Raw genomic sequence first — 18,997 nt, 5'->3', positions numbered from 1 at the left:
AGCGGGCGGACCTTTGATGAGGATTTTAACCTCCGCAGCCCCGGAGCTCGCTCTGCAAGGTGCAGCGAGGATGAAAGGGGATGTTTGATGCACCGACTTGGCCAGAGCGGCGGGGAGTGGAGTGTCATCACCGGAAGGGCCAGGGTCTGCAGGGGAAGCGTGGCCTCTGGAGTCAGGGAGATACAGGCTAGAACTGCTCGGCTGTCACTTAACCTCCCTGGGTCTGGTGTCCTTATCTCTAGAGTGGGGATAAAAATAGCACCTCCCTCCCTCGTGGGGGTGGGGTCGTGGGGAGACACACACAGGCTGTGTTTCTAAAGCACTTCGCACAGGGACAGAGAGTGGCCCTGTGGTTGTCATTTGTTGTCAGTGTTGCTGCTGATTGACATGCATCTCGACTAGACCACCAACCACGTGAGAAGCAATTACCAAGGCCCTGCTGATCCGAAATATTCTGTTATTTGATTACTGTACTGCCGTTTTGCATATATATTTCATAATTCCTTTGTTCATTTAAAGAAACACATATATAGTGCTTTATGTGTGCCATGTATTGTTCTAAGCACATGACAAATGTTAACTTAGTTATTCCTTTCAACAACCCTATGAAATAGGTTTCATCATATCGCCACTGTTTTACAGATAAAGCAGCTGAGGCACAGAGAGGTTAAGTAACTTGTCCAAGATCACACAGCTAGTGGCAGAGCTGGGATTTGAACCCGAGTTTGTGCTCTTTACCCCTCCTCTCTTGTTATGAGATGCTTCTCTACATCCAAGAGTTTCTTCATGGATGCAGGGCCAGGCCATGCTGCTGCCCTCAGCCCTGAGCCCTTGCTGCATATGAGTTTTCCCCTGAGTAATGTTCAATCCACTTAATCATCTGCTGCCCCATATACACACCCACGTACCATGCTGAGGTAACCCCAGTAATCGCCGTGGGGTAAATTATAGCCACTGCAATAGCAGTAGCTAACATTTATTGAGGGTTATGAGGTGCCGGCGCTGTTACCATATCATTTAATCTTTCCAGCCAACCTAAGAGGCAAGTCCTCTATCGTCCGCATTTTACGGCAGAGGAGAATGAAGCTAAGAGAAGCTCAGTGAGGGCATGAAGCCGGTCACCGAGGGAGCCAGGACACCCCCAAAGGGTCAGACTTCAGAGCCCAACTCTGATCACTATTCTCCTCTGCCTCCCTGGGTCACCTTATAAATAAAATGATGACGCTAGCTGACAGTAGCTGAGCATCTACTCATGCCAAGCCCCGCCCCGGACACTTTAGATGTGTCATCTCGTTTAATCCTCTAACAACTTAGCGAGATTGGTCCCTTAAACCCATTTGCAGAGAAGGAAGCTAGGGCACAGAGAGGTCAAGTCACTTTTGCAAAGTGCTCAGCTCTTCACTCAGGAATGAAGGACTCGCCCCCAGCTGCTGGGAGGGCTGCCAGCACCGCCTGGCCTGCCTCACCCTCCCCGAGGTTCTGCCCGCTTCCTGGGGCGGCCTTTGTCCGATGACTGGCTGACGTGGGGGTATAAAGACCCACCCTCTCGCCCCGCTGGGGGCAGCTCTGAAGGGTCACCCTGTCCTCAGAACTCCCTGCAGGGTCAGCTGAGGCTTCTGCTGAGACCGCATTGCAGCTCGACTGCTCCCTGCCCAGTCCTGCGTCCTCCCTGCCCTCCTACCAGTGTTGATCCCAAAGGGATCCCTAAGCATCTGCGTCTCAGAGCTGCTTCCTGGGGACCTGGGCCATAGCGTGGCGGGGCAGGATTTGCACCTGAGCTCCTCACTGCTCCTGTCAGGGGCCCCAGCCTGCAGAGATCTCTCCACTCGGGTTTCAGCCGCAGCAGCTCTGAGGACGGGGGTGGGTGGGCTGCCTGGGATCCCTGGGCGCCAGGGCCGGGTGGTGCAAGTGGGGAGCCTCCTGAGGTCACCCCCCAACCAGGGAGCTCTGCTTGTTTCTGGAAGGCCTGATTCCACCCCGATCTGCTCAGAATGCAGGATGCAGAACCCAGGGTGGAAAGGCCCAGGATGGGGCAGTTGAAGCAGGCTGGGGCTCTGGGGTTGGAGACAGACCTGGCTTCTAGGTCTCGGCCTTTTCTATGGACTGGTATAATCACCTCCTCATTGACTCCCCTGCTGCACATCCCCCACCACCACTCACCACTCTCGCTGCCACGAGTGGTGGCTTTGAATCCAAGCCTGACGTGAACTCGGCCACAGTCCCCACAATGCCATGTGTTTTCTGCAGCCGTGTCTCAGCTCCTGGGGTTCCTTGTCCCCAGAGTGCCCCATGCAACCCCCCCAGGGACTCCTGTGGGAGTCAGCTCAAATGTGCGCTGCGGACAGAGACCCCGCAGTGGCAGTGGGCATGGTGGGAGGACAGATTCTCCCTCTGACTTTATCCACTTCTGTCAGGGCTGACTTTTTCCCAGAAAGCACATCTTTGGGGATTTCCAGCAGCAGCAAATCTCCTTCTGTGGGAAGCCTTTTCTAGTCACTGCCTCTCACCTGCGCAGGTGGATTTGGGGCTCCCTCTCTAGACTCGTTGGGGCTTGATTCCTGCCTCTGTCCTCGCATCACACGGCACTAGGATCAGTTAGTCACACCCCTTCCTCCACCCGCTGTGAGCTTCTCATCAGAGGCGGCATCTCCCCCTATTTGATCCTCCGCCCCCAGCACAGCCCCCGGCTCAGGCTGGACCCAGGGCACGCTGTCCGTAACTGCTCATTGCCCTCATTCCTGTGGTTTATCAGCCTCTTGGGTAAAAGTTTTGGTAGCAGAAGAAGCTGAAATCCACATCAGGTGAAAGGTTTTTGGCTCTCGCTCAATTCCGTGAACGATAGTCTCCGTGGGTTTTTTGTATGTGCCAGCTCTTCACATCCACAAACACGTCTGATCTAAACTTCCCAACAGCCTGGTGAGATGCACATGCCGGGAAGCTTTGGGCTCTAAGCCGTGTCTGTCTTTCAGGTCCTTCTGCACAGAGTTTGTGGCGGGCCTGGTGAAGTGGCTGGAGTTGTCCGAAGCCGTCTTGCCAACCATGACAGCTTTTGCCAGCGGCCTGGGCGGCGAAGGAGCAGATGTGTTTGCTCAGATTTTGTTGAAGGACCCCATCTTGAAGGACGACCCATTGGTGATCCTTCAGGTACACCCACCACCCAGGTGGCGGCTGCTGGGGAAAGTAGAACAAATTATTTCCTTTCACAGTCAGTCTGAAATCACTTCTAGTAGGGTGGGATAGTTGAAAGATAAAATATTTCATCATAATATCATATTATGATGATGATCATAGCTAATGTCAAATTATTATTATTGAATATTTACTGTTGATTTAATTTATTACTTGAATAGTTCTTATTATATGCTAGGACCTTTACAAATATTACTCATTTAATTCTCAAAGCAACTTTTGGAGGTAGGTAGTATGATCGTCCCCATTTCATAGATGACAAAATTGAGGCACAGAGAGGTCAAGTAACTTTTCGAGGTCATGCAGCTGACACCTGGCCGAGCCAGGATTTGAACCTTGGCAGTCTGACTCCAGAGCCCGTGCTCCTGAGCGCTAAGCTGTGGTGTCTCTTTTCGGAAGCAGAGCTTTGCTGTGTGCACTTGGGCACGTCACTCACCTGCTCCGTGCAGTTGAAGCAGGCAGAAGCTTGACACGGGCTGTTTGGTGGGTCACGTGAGCAGATTTAAGACAGCCCTCCCTCTCCTCCATGTCACTCCCTGAAATTCTCACTCATTGATTTCTTTATCTGCTTGTCTATCTGGCTCACCACTAGAATGTAGGGCAGAGGTATTTTGTCTGCCTTATTCTCCCCCTTAGTAAGAGTCAATAAATATTTGTCAAATGAGTGGGTGATTCCATATCAAATTGCTAATTCCTGTTCTCTTTCCCCAGGACCTTCTGAGCTTCTCCCTCAAGGATGGTGAGTTGATTTTCTAAGTTCGTACATTGTGGGTGCTCATCTTCTCCCTCAGCCGGGAAAGCCAGTGACAGGTGTTGCCACCTGTGGCCTGGTCCCCCGTGGCCCCTTTGGTGCAAGGAAGGAAACGGAACCCGATATAGTCGGGGAGCTGGAGAGCGCTTCTTTCGTGCCAAGCACTGTGCTTCTTGGCAGTTATTCCCTATATTCCTCGCAAGGCCCTGTGGTTCTGCCTTCTAAGTAGCTCTTGATCTGGCCCCTTCCCGTCTCCACCCACCACCCTGCTCTGACCACCGTCACCCCCTCCTGGATGACAGCAGGGGTCACCTCACTGGTCTTCCTGTGGCCGCTCCGGCCAGCAGTTTATCCTCCACCCTGCAACTCGAATGATCTTTCCAGACGCACCTCTGACCATGCTGCCTCCCAGGTCCAACCCTCAGGGACTCCTGCTGCACTCAGGAGAAAGACCAGCCCCTCCGACGTGGCCCTGGTGGGCTGGCCCCTGCCGCCTCCCCTCTCGCACGTGGGCCCCCCTGAGTGCTGTGCTTGGGGCACCGTGCCGTCTTTGCGCATGCCCTTCCCCTGGCGGGAGAACCTCACGCTCCTCCCGCCCCGTTACTCTGTACCTTTCCCTCAAGCCTCCACTCAGTCACCACTTCCTGGGGGAGCTTCTGGCCTCCCCTGGGACGCTCCCCAGCGCTGTGTCGCCACGGTTGCAGCTGAACACCTAGTTACCCGCTTCTTTGCTTGGTAACTGGCTCCCCATCCAGACAGTAAGCTCCCTGTGGGCAGGGCCCTGTCTGGTTTTCTTGACCACGTACTTCTAGTGCCTAACACAGCACCTGCATGTAGCACACACTCAGTAAATATCTGCTGAATGACGTAATGAGATAGATTTACTGCCCTGTTTTATGGATGAGGAAGTTGGCCCGGAGAGGTTAAGCAGTTTACCCAAGGTTGCTCAGTAAGTGCCAGTGAGGGATTCCACCTACATTCATTTCCTAGGGCTGTCATAACAAATTACCACAGACTGGGTGGCTTAAAGCCACAGAAATTTATTCTCTCACATTTCTGGAGGCCAGAAGTCTGAAAGCAAGGTGTCAGCAGGGTCTCACTCCCTTTGAAGGCTGTAGGGGGAATCCTTCCTGCCTCTTTTGTCTTCTGATGGCTCCAGGCATTCCGTGGCTTGTGACTGCATCACTCCAGTCTCTGCCTCCATCTTCCCATAGCTTTTTCCTCCTCCTCCCTTTCCTCTCTTCTGCATGTCTCTTATAAGGATGTTGTACAGAGTGATCTCATCTCAAGATCTTTATCTTAAGTATATCTGCAAAGACCCTTTTTCCAAATAATGTCACATTCGTAGGTTCCAGGATGTGGACGTATTTTGGGGGGGTCACCATTCAACCACTTCACCACCTCGGGGTGTTCTCCATTAAACCACTACAGGGCTGCCTCATGATCACCTCCCTGCCCGTAGCTCCCCATCAACTTCCCACCACCTCCTCTCTGCCTGGGCTCCCCTGTTATCATGTGCGTGGCTTCTTATATTCCCTGAGCTGGTGACGGGTTTTGGCAGAAAGACTTCTGATGTTTATTCTGATGGCAGGTGGGGAGAAGGAACGCAGAATTGTAATGAAATCACAGCAACCTCCAAACCATGTAATAGGGAAAGTTTCACCAACTCCGCTCTGGGACCCTGGCTTGTGGGCAGGTGGAGGGGCGGGAGGAGGAGGAGCAGAATTTCGAGAGCGGGAATGGCATGCGTAGGAGCATAGGTGGGAGGGAGTGCTCAGAGGAAGGTCAGCGGAGCAGGAGCCCAGCGGGCAGGGCTTGGGGCCCCCTTGGCGGCCTTGGTAGGCTGAGCTGGGGAGGAGAGCAGGATGGATTTCACCTGGGCAGACTGAAGGAGGCGTCCCCGTCAGCCAGGTGTGGAGAGACACAGGCCTCAGCGAGGGCAGCAGAGATTCTGGGGTGAGGGGCTGACCCAGGACTCATCCTGAAAAGAGACAGCAGAACTGCTACCAGACCAGGTAGAGGGGATGCAGGAGAGAAAGAAATCAGAAGTGACGCCTCAGCTCTGGACTTCTGGTTGCCCCATGCCAGCTGCCAGGGTGTCAGGATCCTGGCTCAGGGATCCTGGTGTTTATCTTCAGTGACCCTTTCATGCCAGGCGGTGGTCAGAGACCTAAGAGAGTAGGGAGCTGGGACTTCCTCCAGCCCACACCACAGGCCGTAGGAACTGTTTTCTCATGCTAGCCTGCTAATACAGCTTTGTTCAGGACAGTCAGCATCTGCGAGGGTCACCCAACCTTGGGGCTTCTTGTTATGAGAATAATAAATTTGCCTTATTATTAAAAAAAAAGAAAAGAAAAGACCCCTAAGCCCTTGCTGCTCACAATGTGGTCCGTGAACCAGCAGCATCGGCGTCGGGATCTTTGTTAGAAGTACAGAACCGGAGCCAGCCCGGTGGCATAGTGGTTAAGTGCGCGCGCTCCGCTTCAGTGGCCCAGGGTTCGCAGGTTCAGATCCCGGGCGTGGACCGACACACCGCTTGTCAGGCCGTGCTGTGGCGGTGTCCCATATAAAGTAGAGGAAGATGGGCATGGATGTTAGCCCAGGGCCAATCTTCCTCAGCAAAAAAAGGAAGATTGGCGACGGATGTTAGCTCAGGGCTGATCTTCCTCACACACACACACAAAAAAAAGTCCGGAACCTCAGTCCCCACCCTGACCTGCTAATCAGGCTCTGCACGTTAACAGATCCCAGGCGGTTCCCGTGTACTTTGTAGTCCAAGAAGCGCAGCTCTTGGACTACAAATATACATTGGACAGCCCCAATGTATATTTTTGGCCCTACTCCGTCCAAAGAAAATACTTTAAGTCCATATCTCAGAGCTGAATGGGACCTCCCAGCGCCTGCTTCTTGGCAGGCATGGCATTAAGTAATACTTCAGTTTAGCCCAGGAGGCCAAGTGGCTTGCCCAGAGGAAGTGGTGGAGTTGACCTGAGAATGCTCAGTTGCATCATTTTTGTTTTTTAAGCAGAAGTAAGAGAAGGATAATAATATCTGATCCTCCTGGACGCTCTCGGAGTAAGGGGTTGAGTGTGCATGGAGGTCCGAGACTCAGGCGGCTGGGGAGCAGGGCAGCGGCTCAGCACAGAGACTCTCACGTTGTAACTGCTGTAACGACAGAGCCACCAGGTGTTGAGTGCTCCCTGTGTGCCCAGCCCGCTGCTGAGGGCTGCAGGGGCACTGAGCCCTCTCGGCCCCGTGACGGGTGGTTGAGGCTGCTGCTCCCGCTTTGCAGACCTGACACTCACGTGGTCAAGGTCATGTTGGATGAGCCTCTCGTTTTTCCAGGTGGAGAGATCGAGGCCCAGAGAGGGGAGGGGTCTCTCCTGGAGACATGCAGTGCCAGAGGCAGACTGGGAGTCAGAGGCAGGCCTCCAGCCCCCCAGGCCAACACTTGGTCCCACTGCCTCGTCACAGGGTAGAAGGAGAAGCCGCCCCAGTGTCCCTGTGTCAGCCTGACCTTCTCCCTTTCCTCACCCAGCGAGTCCTGTTCACCCTGTCCCTCTTCCTGCCCCCACCTGCAAACCACACACCCTCCTGAGCACCCGGGAGCGCCCAGGACACCTTAACTGACCCCCTTTGCTCAGGATGACCTTGGCCTGGCTCTCGCAGAGTCATTGGAGTGGGTTTAAAATGGCCTGTCTCGTGTCACCGCCGAGTACTTCATGCCCTCCCCGGGGCGTTCTTGTAGCAGCATCTAAACCAGCGTTGTCTTTGAAATTTCTATCAGGAATAACCACCACTTATTAAGCACCTGTCAATGCTAGTCACCACACCTGGCCCCTGTCAAACATCATCTCCTTTCATCCTCACAGCCATCCCTTAATGTAGGCACCCCCACTTCACAGATGAGCAAACTGAGGCTCAGAGGGGTGAAGCAGCTGGCCTAAGCTGGCAAGTGGCAGAGCTGGACATTCTGAGACAAATACCATTAACAAAAATCTTAGCAGATTTTACCCACAAGAGTTGGGAAATATAGAGGCATCCCCATAGGAATATAATAATACCTCGGCTCTAAATGATACCAGTCTCTGATAACATCTGGGGGGCGCCTTTGGTTTATCTGATAGCCCCCTCAGGTACTAGCAGCTAGAAACAGGAGTGGCTTCAGTGGCACCCTGGGATCCCAATGGGAGCAGGTGCTAGGTCAAAGGTCCCTGGAGGTCCGAGGAGGTGGACCCTCAAATCATCTAGACCACCTGTCATCACGTAGGTGGGAAACTGAGGCCCAGGGAAGGGAGTGGCTTGCTGGCAGTTGTTATGTCCAACTCTTTATCCACATTAATGCAGAGCCAGGGACCAAGAACCAGGAGCATTTGGGGGTCAGCCTGCCTGGGTGTTAAAATTCAAGTTCCACCTTGGCAAGTTACTGAATGTCTCTGTGCCTCAGTTTCCTCAGGTGTCAAATGGGAATAACAGTAGTCTTTACCTTATAGGGCGGTGGTGAGGATTAAATGAGATAACCCGTGTAAAGTGCTCAGCACATAGCTGGCACGCAGGAAGCAGGCTGTGAGTGCCGCTGTGGTGGTGGTGGTTACTGGTGAGATGGGAAGGCCCTGGCAATCAGGAAACCTGGATGCTCATCCTGTCTCTGAGACTCGTTTGTTGTGTGACCTTGAAACTGTCTTTAGTTCTCAGAACACAGTCAAGGATCTTGTAAGGGAAGAGTCAGTGTCGTAGTTGGACCAGTTGTTTAAGTCCTTCCCCACGAGCTCCATGAGGGTAGGGCCGTTGTCTGGCTTGTTCATCATCGTATCCCAGTATCTACGACACTGATGGACACGTGGTGGGCATTTAGTATTTGTTGGCTGGCTGGATGGATGGATGAATGGTTGTATGGAAGGATGGATGGATGCATGGATGAAAGGATGAATGGATAGAAGGATGGATGGGTGGCCTTTCTTTAGGTAATAAGCTTAGATACTGAGCAGGGTGGTGTGTCTGCACCTGAGGATCAAACTGTCTTCCTTCTATAGAGGTTGATGGGTGGGGGCACACAGCAGAGGAGGAGGCTCTCTGTGCTGCTGTATTTCTCTCTGGGTGTGAGGCAGGTGATTAGTCATGAAATCAGCCCAAGAAATCATCATGAAAAGCTGCATTTTTCAGAACTTCCTGGAAGGTCGACCTTACTGACAGTATTAGGGTCTTAGTCACAAAATAATGCCATCTTGGCAGCTGGGTGGAAGTTTTTTGTATGCTAATCATTCTCTTCTCCTCATCCAGTAAAAACCCACAAAGCATTTTGCCCACACAACTGAAAAAAATAAGTCTTATATGTGCTGAAAGTTAAACCGAATCTGAGCTGATAACTCTAAGCCAGGGTTTCTCACCCTGAGCATTGTTGACGGTTGAGACTGGATCATTGTTTGTTCCGGGGCCGTCCTGTGCATTATAGGGTATTTAGCAGCATCCCTGGCCTCTACTCACTAGATGCCAGTAGCACTTCCTGAGTTGTGACAACCAGGAATGTCTCCATACATTGCCAAATGTCCTCTGGGGGACAAAGACATCCCTGGTTGAGAACCACTGCTCTAGGACCCAAAAGTTGGCCATCTCAGGTGGAGCAGGTTTATGTGTCTAGTTGGTATAGAGTATAAGTTATTCTAGTTGGTCTTCTAAGCCCTTTACATAGACTGTGAATTATCGCACAGTGTATAATCCTCAGACCAACTGCTGGGGTAGGTACTGTTTTCCCCACTTACAGGGGAGGAAATTAGGCTCAGGAGGTTAAGTAAATAACCCAGGGTTACATTTCAAAGTTTCAAAATTCCATTTAAAGCAAAGTGAGTCTCACTGTGAAGTCTGCATTGCTGCCCAGGAGACTTAAATTGAGTCATAGTTTTTGCCCTCTGTACCCTGAACCTAAAGATAGCGTCAACTCTAGGCCCTGGAACCCGAGGAGGTGCCCACCGCGTGAGACGTAGCAATCTTTACCACAAACCTGGCTCTCCTTTCTGACCTGGCCTTCGTTACTGAATTGCAAACCCTACCTCCCCGATGAATCAGAAAGGTTTGAAATGTTGGTCTTTAGTCGTGGTGAAATTGCAAACGTTGTCACCCGGTGGCTGGGTTCTCTGTCAGCATCCTCGAGATTCATACAACTTGTTATCGGTGTCGAAACTGGCTGGTTCATCCATTCAGCAAGTAAGAACTGAGCACTCACTGTGTGCCAGGCCCTGTGCTAGGCACTGGGAGTAATTCCAATTGTAGCCGATACTCACTGAGTGCCTACTGTGTGCAGGCCCTAAGCTAAGTGCTTTATACTAATTCATTGAAACCCCACAATGACCCTAGGAGGTAGATGTTACTACTGTCCCCATTTTATAAAAAAGGAAACTGTGGCACAGAGAGGGAAATAACCTGCCCAGGGTCACACAGCTGGAAAGTGAGGGGGCCAGGATTCGAACCCCGGCAGTGTGGTTCCAGAGTCCACTCTTGACTGCTGTTCTGCTTCCCCTGTGGAGATAAACTGATAAAGCCCTAGTCCCTACAGCTGGTTTTAAGAGGGTTTGAAGAGGCTGGAACGAAGAGTGGGTGCCCCGTGTGGCAGGAGCTGGAGGAGTGGCTGATCTTGCCTGCCTCTGAGAAGGTGGAGCTGGAGGAGGGCCTCAGAAGGGGCCCCTCGGCTCCCATGATTGCTGGTCTGGAAGTAAGCTTGTTGCCATTTAGCATCCTTAATTGTTTCCCCAAAATAAGGCACGAGGAGAAAAGGCAGGAGTCATGCCTGAAACAATCTGAGGTCAACTCCTGCCCCGTGAGGGGCTCCATCCCATAAGTCCCTCCCTCCAGCCAGGCTCTGCCTCGCAAAGTGAAGACCCTGGGCAGACATATAAGTTTAAACCCAGTGCCCAGCAGTGGGCAGGGTGGCATGGGATTGGAGTAGGGTGTGGTTTCCTTATATGAAAAACAAATTGCTTAGGTTGAAAATGAGGATAAATATGCTAAATATTACACATAAAAATGTCTAATTAGGAAAGGTGGTCACTCGGAGGCTGGTGGTACAGTGGGCCAGGGAAGCAGCTGTGTGAATACGGCTTGAGAGGTGCGTCCTGGGACTCTAGGGAGAAGAGATGCTGGGGGCGGAAGGAGCCCAGCAGTGCGGGTTCTGGCCCCAGCTCTGTTGTGAACACACTGGGTCACTGTGGACATGCCCCTCGCTCCTCCTAGGCCAGAGGGACGAGGTGGGCTCCAGGGGCTCCCACAGTATATGGTTGTGTGTCTGGAGTGGGTGTGGGGGCTGCCCAGCAGTTGTAGGAGGCTGGCACACTCCTGTCCACTGGTGGCAGAGCCGAGATCCCTGGGTCGTGTCCCCGTCTGCCCCCCGCCTCAAGATTTTCCACAGAACAGGCCCCCCAGGTGATGGGTCACCTTTATGTGCGCCTGTGGCCCAGGGCCTGGGGCTCTACCTGGGATCATGTGTGCAACCCACATATCCCATGTACGCAGAAGATAGAGTTCACAGCTGACCACATGGGATGGTCCTGGAACCCCAAAACTCACTCCAGAGTAGATTTGCCTTTAAAAAGACAGCCACAGTGGAATGAGCAGAAACGCTGACATCAGATAATCCTGGATTATAATCCAAGCTCCACCACCTTCTCAGCTGTGTGACTTAGAAAGTTTCTTAACCTCTTCAGACCTGTTATTCCCTCATGTGCAAAATGAGCATCATAATACCAGCTTCCCAGGACAGTTGGGAGGATTAGCAGTCACGAACGCAAGCTCATCGGTGACGCCTGGCGCTTAGTAGGAGCACCGTGGATGCTGCTTTTCCTTCCCTGCAGAGATGGCACCGGGAGTCGTCCTGCTCACACCCCTGCCTCCAGGCGTGAGCAGCCCAGACCTCCCCAGACCAGGAAGCGCTGGCCTGTTTGCCCACTGCTGTGTTTCTCAGAGTAGGAACCACCTGCTTCAGACTCACCCGGGGGGCTTGTTAAAGCTACAGACCTGCGTGTGGGGCCGGGGAATCTGAATTTTCACAACCACCCCCTGTGACCTCCCATTGGAGGGATCACCTCGCTCTCAGGTCGCCACGTCATCACATCTGGATTCAAGTGCACAGCGACTCGCAGACTCCAGGCTCCCGAGGTCATTGAAAGATGGTGCAGAGGCTGCTGTTGGGCTGTTTCAAGTCCATTCGACCTCGGACTTTTGAAGGTCCCTTCCTGTGAGGGGGAACAGGCCCCCTGAGGCTGACCCTTAGATCTCGGAGCTGGAGGGGGCCTCAGGAGACCAGCTCCTCCAGCCGTGGTCCTTCAGGTGGATTTCCAAAGCACAGGCTCAGGCTCTGGACTGGAACCTGAACAGCCCTCAGGAGCAGCAGTGGGGTTGCGGGCCACTGCTGGGCAGGCTGGGGCAGATCAAGGCCTGACCCAGATTCAAGGGGAGACCAGGAGGAAGGAGAGGAAGCTGAAAGCAATGGGCGGGCTCGGAGACGTGTGGAAGACAGTGTTCTGCCGTCTCATAGCCCTGGTTCCCATGCAGGGCACGGCCTCTGCAGCCAGACTGCCCACTTTACTACCCACCAGTTGGGTGACCTGGGTACACAACCTAAGCTCTCTGTGCCTCAGTTTCCTCTTTGATTAAATGGTGATACTCACAGTACCTCAGCGTGAGGATGCAATCAATACATGTAGAGGGTACACCAAGTGGGGTTTAGAGTGAGCAGTGGATAAATGAAGCTTCCGGTATTAATGTGATTGTTGATTATACGGTGTTTCTGCCTGAAGGGGATACAAGCCTCATCCAGCGTAATCGTCCTCCCCTATTTTGCACCTCTCCCAACAGAGATCCATTCATTCATTCATTCATTCATTCCTACAAATATTCCGTTCTTCATTCATACAAAGATTATTACACGGCTGCTTTGTGTTAGTCACAGGCCTAGGTGCTAGGGATGCGCAGTTAATTTGGAACTTCTAGAGGGGGAGACAAGAAAAAAGTAGGCAGATTTAAAAATCAAGTTTTGAATGGTGATAAGAAGAAAATACGTCATGGGAGGGAAATAGAAAGCCGTGGAGTGAGGTCAGGGAGGGCTTCTCCAAGGAGGTGCCATTTGAGGAAGGAACTGAGTGATGAGCAGATCGGGAGAGAGTATTCCAAGACTGACATGTAAGAGTGACCCACCACTGTAAGAGATGACCCCACCCAGAGGAGAAGAGAGGCCTTCCCCAGTAAACCCATTCTCTCCCTGTCCCTGGGGGAGCAGGACTCAGAGGATACCGGAGATGGGGTAAGTCTCGGCTGGAGGACGGAAGCAGGAAAAGGTGTTTTGTGCTGGTAGATGCAGGTGGGCACATCTCCCTTGGCAGACAAGGGAGAGCTTTGTTAGTTAATGATCCAAAATCTTAATTGCCAAGCACCGCCCTGCGCACTGGGACACAACAAGGAACAAAGCAAAGGTTCCTGCCCTAGTGGGACTGACATTCTGGTGGGGAGAGCCAGACAGTAAACTACCCACAGATATACCAGTGGTAGGAGCAGAGTGACAGGGGGTGTGCTGCTCTGCTTGAGAGTCTGATGGCTTCTCTAAGGAGGTAATGTTTGAGACCTGACTGATGAGAAGGGACCAGAGCTCTAGGGGAGGCGCTTTCTAGTTAGAACAGCAAGTGCAAAGCCCCGGGGCAGGAATGAGCTTGGCTTCTTGGCAGGACAGATACTCGTGCATGAAACAGGGACCAGTAGAAAGTGAGGTGGGAGAGGGTGGTGGGATGGGGCCAGATAATGTACAGCCTTGCGGACAGTGGGAAGATATGTGGAGTTTATTCTAAGTGCATCAGAGAGCTGTTGGAGAGTTTTAAGTTGGGGGAGAGAACACGATCAGATTTATGACTTTATACCTCTGGCTGCCATGTGGCAAATAGTGTGCAGGGGCAAGGGTGAAAGATGAGAGCCCAGTGAGACAACTGGTGGTTGAAGAGCGACGGCGGTCACGGTGGCAGTGGCAACTGATGGCAGTGGAGATAGAGTGCAGTGGTAGACTCAGGATATAGTTTGGAGGTGCAGCTGTCAGCGTTAGCTGATAGAGTGGGTGTTGGGGGTGGGGAAATGAGAAGAATCAAGGACAATGCCAAGGGTTTTGGCCTGAGCCCCAAGAAAGGATAGGCCCTCGAGGAGTGAGTTGGCCCCCTGGCAAGTTGGTAGAGCCAACACCAGAGAACCCCAGTGTCCTGGGCGGCCCGGGACTCATGCCCCTCCCCCGCCACCTGCCTGAAGCAGAACCTCAGCTCCAAGTGCAGCATCCTGGCTGCCAAGTTCCTTGAAACGACCCTTGCACAGGGCAACGTCCCGGAGCCCCGTGCCTGAGAATACCTTGGGAGTTAATCACCTGTGCACATGGCAGCCTGTATTCCAGAAGCTGAATCACTGCAGCCTTGACCAACAGAGTATGAATTAGTGGCTAATTATAATTGCCACCAATTAACCACCATCGCCAAGGCTCGGTTAGTTTCCACGGCTCGATTATCACCTGGGTGCAGTAGCCTCTGATCCCATGAGGGAGCGGGAGCTCCTCTGATCATGGAGCTTTAACTGACCTGGTAACCCCAACACGACTCGGGACTGTCTGTTCTCCGGCACGTAGACAGTTCCTCATCTAGGGAGGCAGTCAAGGGCAGCTGGGGGAGTGCTGCCAGACACGGCTCACTCTGAGGACCCTAGTTCAAGGAAGGAACTGGTTTATTTTACAGAAGCTGAAGCCTCAAACTTCAGGACTTGGGGAGCTGTGTCAAGTTGAAGGATAGCCACTACTGCTTTAGTATATTATTGCCCAGCACTGCAGACACCCATCAGAGGAGTTCAGTTCTGCCACAGTCATTAAGGGCCCATCGTAGACCAAGAGCCCTCTCCTGCATTATTTAATTGAATCCTCAAAACTTTGTGAGGTGACTCCTTACTATTCCTGTTTCCACCTGAACGAGGATGAACTATTTGCCCAAGGTTAGACGCGCAAATAGAATTCCTACCCAGGTGCGTCTAGTGGTTAACTGAACATTTATTCTTTGTGCCAGGCACTATTCTAAGGACTGGGGATGGAGCAGTGAAAAAGATTGCCCTTATAAAGTTTATATTTCAGGGGGAGAGACAAACAGAAACAAACAAACATGGTATCGGAGAGTGCTGGGCTCCGTGAGGAACCAAATGCAGGGGGAAGGGGTAGAGGGTCATGGGGGAGGGGTGGACAGGACAGCCCCACTGGGCAGGGGCGTGTGAGCAGAGACTGCATGAGGAGCCCCACGTGAAGATCTGGGGAATGAGCCTTCCAGGTAGTGGAAACAGCAAATGCACAGTCTCGTAGCAGGAACCTTCTAGAAGGGGAAGTCACAGAGTTGGCCAGGGGCCTTGTAGGTCATGGTCGGGTTTGGATTTAGTTCTAATCATGACAGATTTCAGATTTCCTTCTTCGCCAAGGAAAGAAGAGGGCACAGTGCCAGGAGCCCTGACTGGAGTCGCATCTCCAGACGTGGAGACATTTCAGGGGTTGGGGAGGAGCGCAGGAGGGAAGGTCGGAGTCTGGAGGGAAGGAGACCTGAGTGAGTGAGAGCAGCTCTGTTCCTCCTGCTCCCCAGCTTCAGACCGGTGGTTCTCAAACCTCACTGTGCATGTTCGGATCCGGACTTCCAGGTCCCATCGCAGACCTACTGAACCAGAATCTCTAGGGGGTGGCGCTCGTTGGGTCAGAATAACACCCCTCTTGTCCTCACCGGAGTTTGGATCAGTTGAGAGATTTCAGAGGAGTGAGGTGGATGGAGCTCCAGTGCCAGCTGTTGGCTGAAGAATCTGGCGGTGGTTTGGCTGGTGGAGTGTGCTGACGCGCCCCACCCCGGGGAACCTCGCTGCCCCCTGAGGTCACCGCATGGTGGAGTGGCCAGGCAGGCAGGCGGGTCCTTGAGAGCAGAGAGAACACCAGACTGGTCCCGGTCAGATACGGCACTCTCCTGGCGGCCAATGGAAAGAAGCGAAATGGATGCAGTAGAGACGTTTGTAGATAAACTCCAACAGTCTTGGAGTCTCTGGATGTGAGGGGTGAGGGAGAAGGGGGACCGTGGGCCTTCCTGGTCTCTGGGTGGTGTCATGTTCCGAGGTGGGGCACTCGAGAGGGTCCTTTATGCCACACAGGGGCCCACTGTCTGGCGGATGGGAAGAGGTTTAACAACTTAGGCTGGTCATGGAATCAGTCTTGGTAGAAGAGGGGCATTTTGCATAGGATCCTGTCCACTGTTGTGCTGCCTGAAGACAGAAATCCCCCTAACAGGGACAGTTCATTTGACCCCTTCCAGATGCCCCTTCCTTACTAACCAGATATCAGCGTATCCTTACAAGCTTCTGGGCTAAGTAACCAGAGCTTGGACAGACCGCCTTTGGGTAAATTTTGATAGATTAATTTTTCCAATTATAAAATTAACCCAAATTCATTATGGATAATTTTGAAAGGCAAAAAAAATCACATTTGACATATTTCTTTCTTTTTTTCCATGCAGTGTTTTTTTTCCCTTAGTTGGGACCCTATGGCATATTATCAAGTAAATCATCTATGCATTTTTAAAATTTGTTTCATTGCATAAGCAATTTTTTTTCAGATATTATAACATTTCTTAGGAATCGTTTTTTATTTATTTATTTTTTTTGGTGAGGAAGATTAGCCCTGAGCTGACATCTGTGCCAGTCTTCCTCTACTTTATATGTGGGACACCTGCCACAGCATGGCTTGATAAGTGGTACACAGGTCCGCACCCAGGATCCAAACCCATGAACCCCAGGCTGCCGAAGCAGAGCACGTGAACCCAACCACAACACCACCAGGCTGGCCCTTAGGAGTCTTTTTTTATGGCTTATTTTACATTGGCTGGTTGTGCTAGAGTTTACTTAACTAATCCCCTGGTGTTGGAAACCTCCAGATTGTTTCCACTTGCATGTTATAAATGCAACAATATGACCTTTATTTACTGAATATTATCCATATTTAGGATTGTTTTCTTAAGATAAGAATTCCAGAAATGGAATTTTGGGCTGAAGAGGATACACATCTTTTTCCCATTGTTTTTATTGTAGTAAAATACATGTAACATAAAATTTAGCGTCCTATCCATTTTTAAGTGTACAGTTCACTGGTATTGAGCACATTCACATCGTTTTGCAGCCGTTGCCACCATCCATCTCCAGAACTCTTTTTATCTTACAAAACTGAAACTGCCCCATTCAACACTAACTCCCCACTCCCTTCCTCCCCGTGGCCCCTGGTAACCACCATTCTGCTTTCTGTCTCTATGATTTGGGAGATGCAGGTTTTTTAAAGTTTTTGACACATATTGTCAAATTGCCCTCTGGGCGGTTTATGTCAATGCACTCTGCCACCAGTGGTGTCTGCAAGCACCCATTTTCATCACCTCTTTAACAGATTTGGGATTTAAAAAAATGATCGTTGCTAATTTGGTGAAAAATACCACCTTGCTTTGGATTTTTTTTTTTTTTGTGAGGAAAATCAGCCCTGAGCTAACATCCATGCCAATCCTCCTCTTTTTGCTGAGGAAGACCGGCCCTGAGCTAACATCTGCTGCCAATCCTCCTCCTTTTTTTCCCTTTTTCTCCCCAAAGCTCCAGTAGATAGTCGCATGTCATAGTCGCACATCTTCTAGTTGCTGTATGTGGGACACCACCTCAGCATGGCTGGACGAGCGGTGCATCGGTGTGTGCCCAGATCTGAACCTGGGCCACCAGTAGCGGAGCGCGCGCACTTAACCAATAAGCTACAGGGCCGGCCCCCTGGACTAATATTTTTAATAGTTGCACAGTATTCCATCCAGGAAGCTGTACCATAGGTTCGGTGACTGGTTCTCGTGGGCTTGTGCATTAGGACGTTTCCAGGGTTTGGGTTTTAGCAGCTACACTGTGCTGCAAAGCTAAGCTCATTCTCTGCCTGTGTGTTTCTCTCTTTCAAGGGCGCTATGACGCGCGGGCCCGAGTCCTCGTTTGCCACATGACCTCCCTCCTCCAAGTGCCCTTGGGGGAGCTGGATCTCCTTGAAGAGACATTCCTTGAGAGCCTGAAGGAAACCAAAGAGGAGGAATCTGAGTAAGGGAGCCCTGTGACCCCAGCCCCGCTTGTCCGGAATCGAGGACTTCCACTTGAGTGCACTTTTCAGATAACAGAGTCCCCTCTTCCCCGCCCCCCATTAAGAGAGGGTGCAGTGAGGTGGAAGGACCAGTGGGCAGAGAGTCCCAGTGCAGCCCTGACTTGCTGTGTGGCCTTAGCAAGTCACTTCCCCTCTCTGGGCCTCCATCCTCGTTTGTAGGAAATGGGGATTGAATGGATGATTGCTAAGGACTGTGAGTCTGTGACTTTAACATTCCTTGGCCCCGACCACCTCGCTCCACCTCAGGCTCTTATACCATCTTGTCCATGGGCTGGAGTGGCCTGGGTTCAAATCCCACCTCTGACACCCATCTGCTTTTTCACCTTGGGCAGGTGCCTCCTGCAAGCCACACATTCCTATCTGTAAAATGGGAATGAGGATAGAGCCCTCCCGGGGTCATTGTGAGAAACGACGTGATCATATTACAGTGCTCAGCCCAGGGCTGACACGTAGCTAGCGCTTGGTAGATAGCTGGTGCTCCCTGCCCCCACGTGCCCCTGCACCTGCCAGCCATAGAGCAGCTTTGCTGTCTGTCTGTGGTCAGGATCATGTAGAGGAGTGATACTGGTAACTCAGCCAGAGCTAACCTACTCCCAGGGCAGTAAATCAATCCCAGGCACGGCCCAATTGCGGGCTCCTTGCACCAGACACGTCTCCTAGCCTTGCGTTTCGTTCGGCCTCAGTGGCTTCCTTTGAGCAGCCATGTTGGACCAGTTCAGCCAGCAGGGAATTTAGTGCTGAAGCCAAGTTCAGACCTGGAGCCGCCTTCCTGCCAGGGTTTGTAGGGCAAAGGGAAGGGATGTTTCCTTAAAGGAGGAAACTTGTTTCTGTTGAAATAACCTGAAAACAGGCTTGCTTTGACTCCCAGA

General features: G+C 51.9%; 1 protein-coding gene across 3 annotated transcripts in view; it reads left to right on the top strand.

Annotated features, from left to right (window-relative positions):
- Nucleotides 1–18,997, top strand: part of TMCO4 (transmembrane and coiled-coil domains 4) — a 100,379-nt gene that overhangs the window by 14,662 nt on the left and 66,720 nt on the right. For all 3 annotated transcript variants that reach the window (XM_058553079.1, XM_058553078.1, XM_058553077.1), the window contains exons 4-6: nt 2,970–3,144; nt 3,901–3,928; nt 17,935–18,067. In XM_058553079.1, coding sequence (XP_058409062.1) covers nt 2,970–3,144; nt 3,901–3,928; nt 17,935–18,067 — 336 coding nt within the window. The remainder of the gene's footprint in view (nt 1–2,969; nt 3,145–3,900; nt 3,929–17,934; nt 18,068–18,997) is intronic.

Source organism: Diceros bicornis, chromosome 13 (assembly GCF_020826845.1).
Source record: "Diceros bicornis minor isolate mBicDic1 chromosome 13, mDicBic1.mat.cur, whole genome shotgun sequence".
In the NCBI taxonomy this organism is placed as follows: Eukaryota; Metazoa; Chordata; class Mammalia; order Perissodactyla; family Rhinocerotidae; genus Diceros; species Diceros bicornis.
Note: the sequence above shows the minus strand (reverse complement) of the source record. Positions and strands in the feature narration are given on the sequence as shown.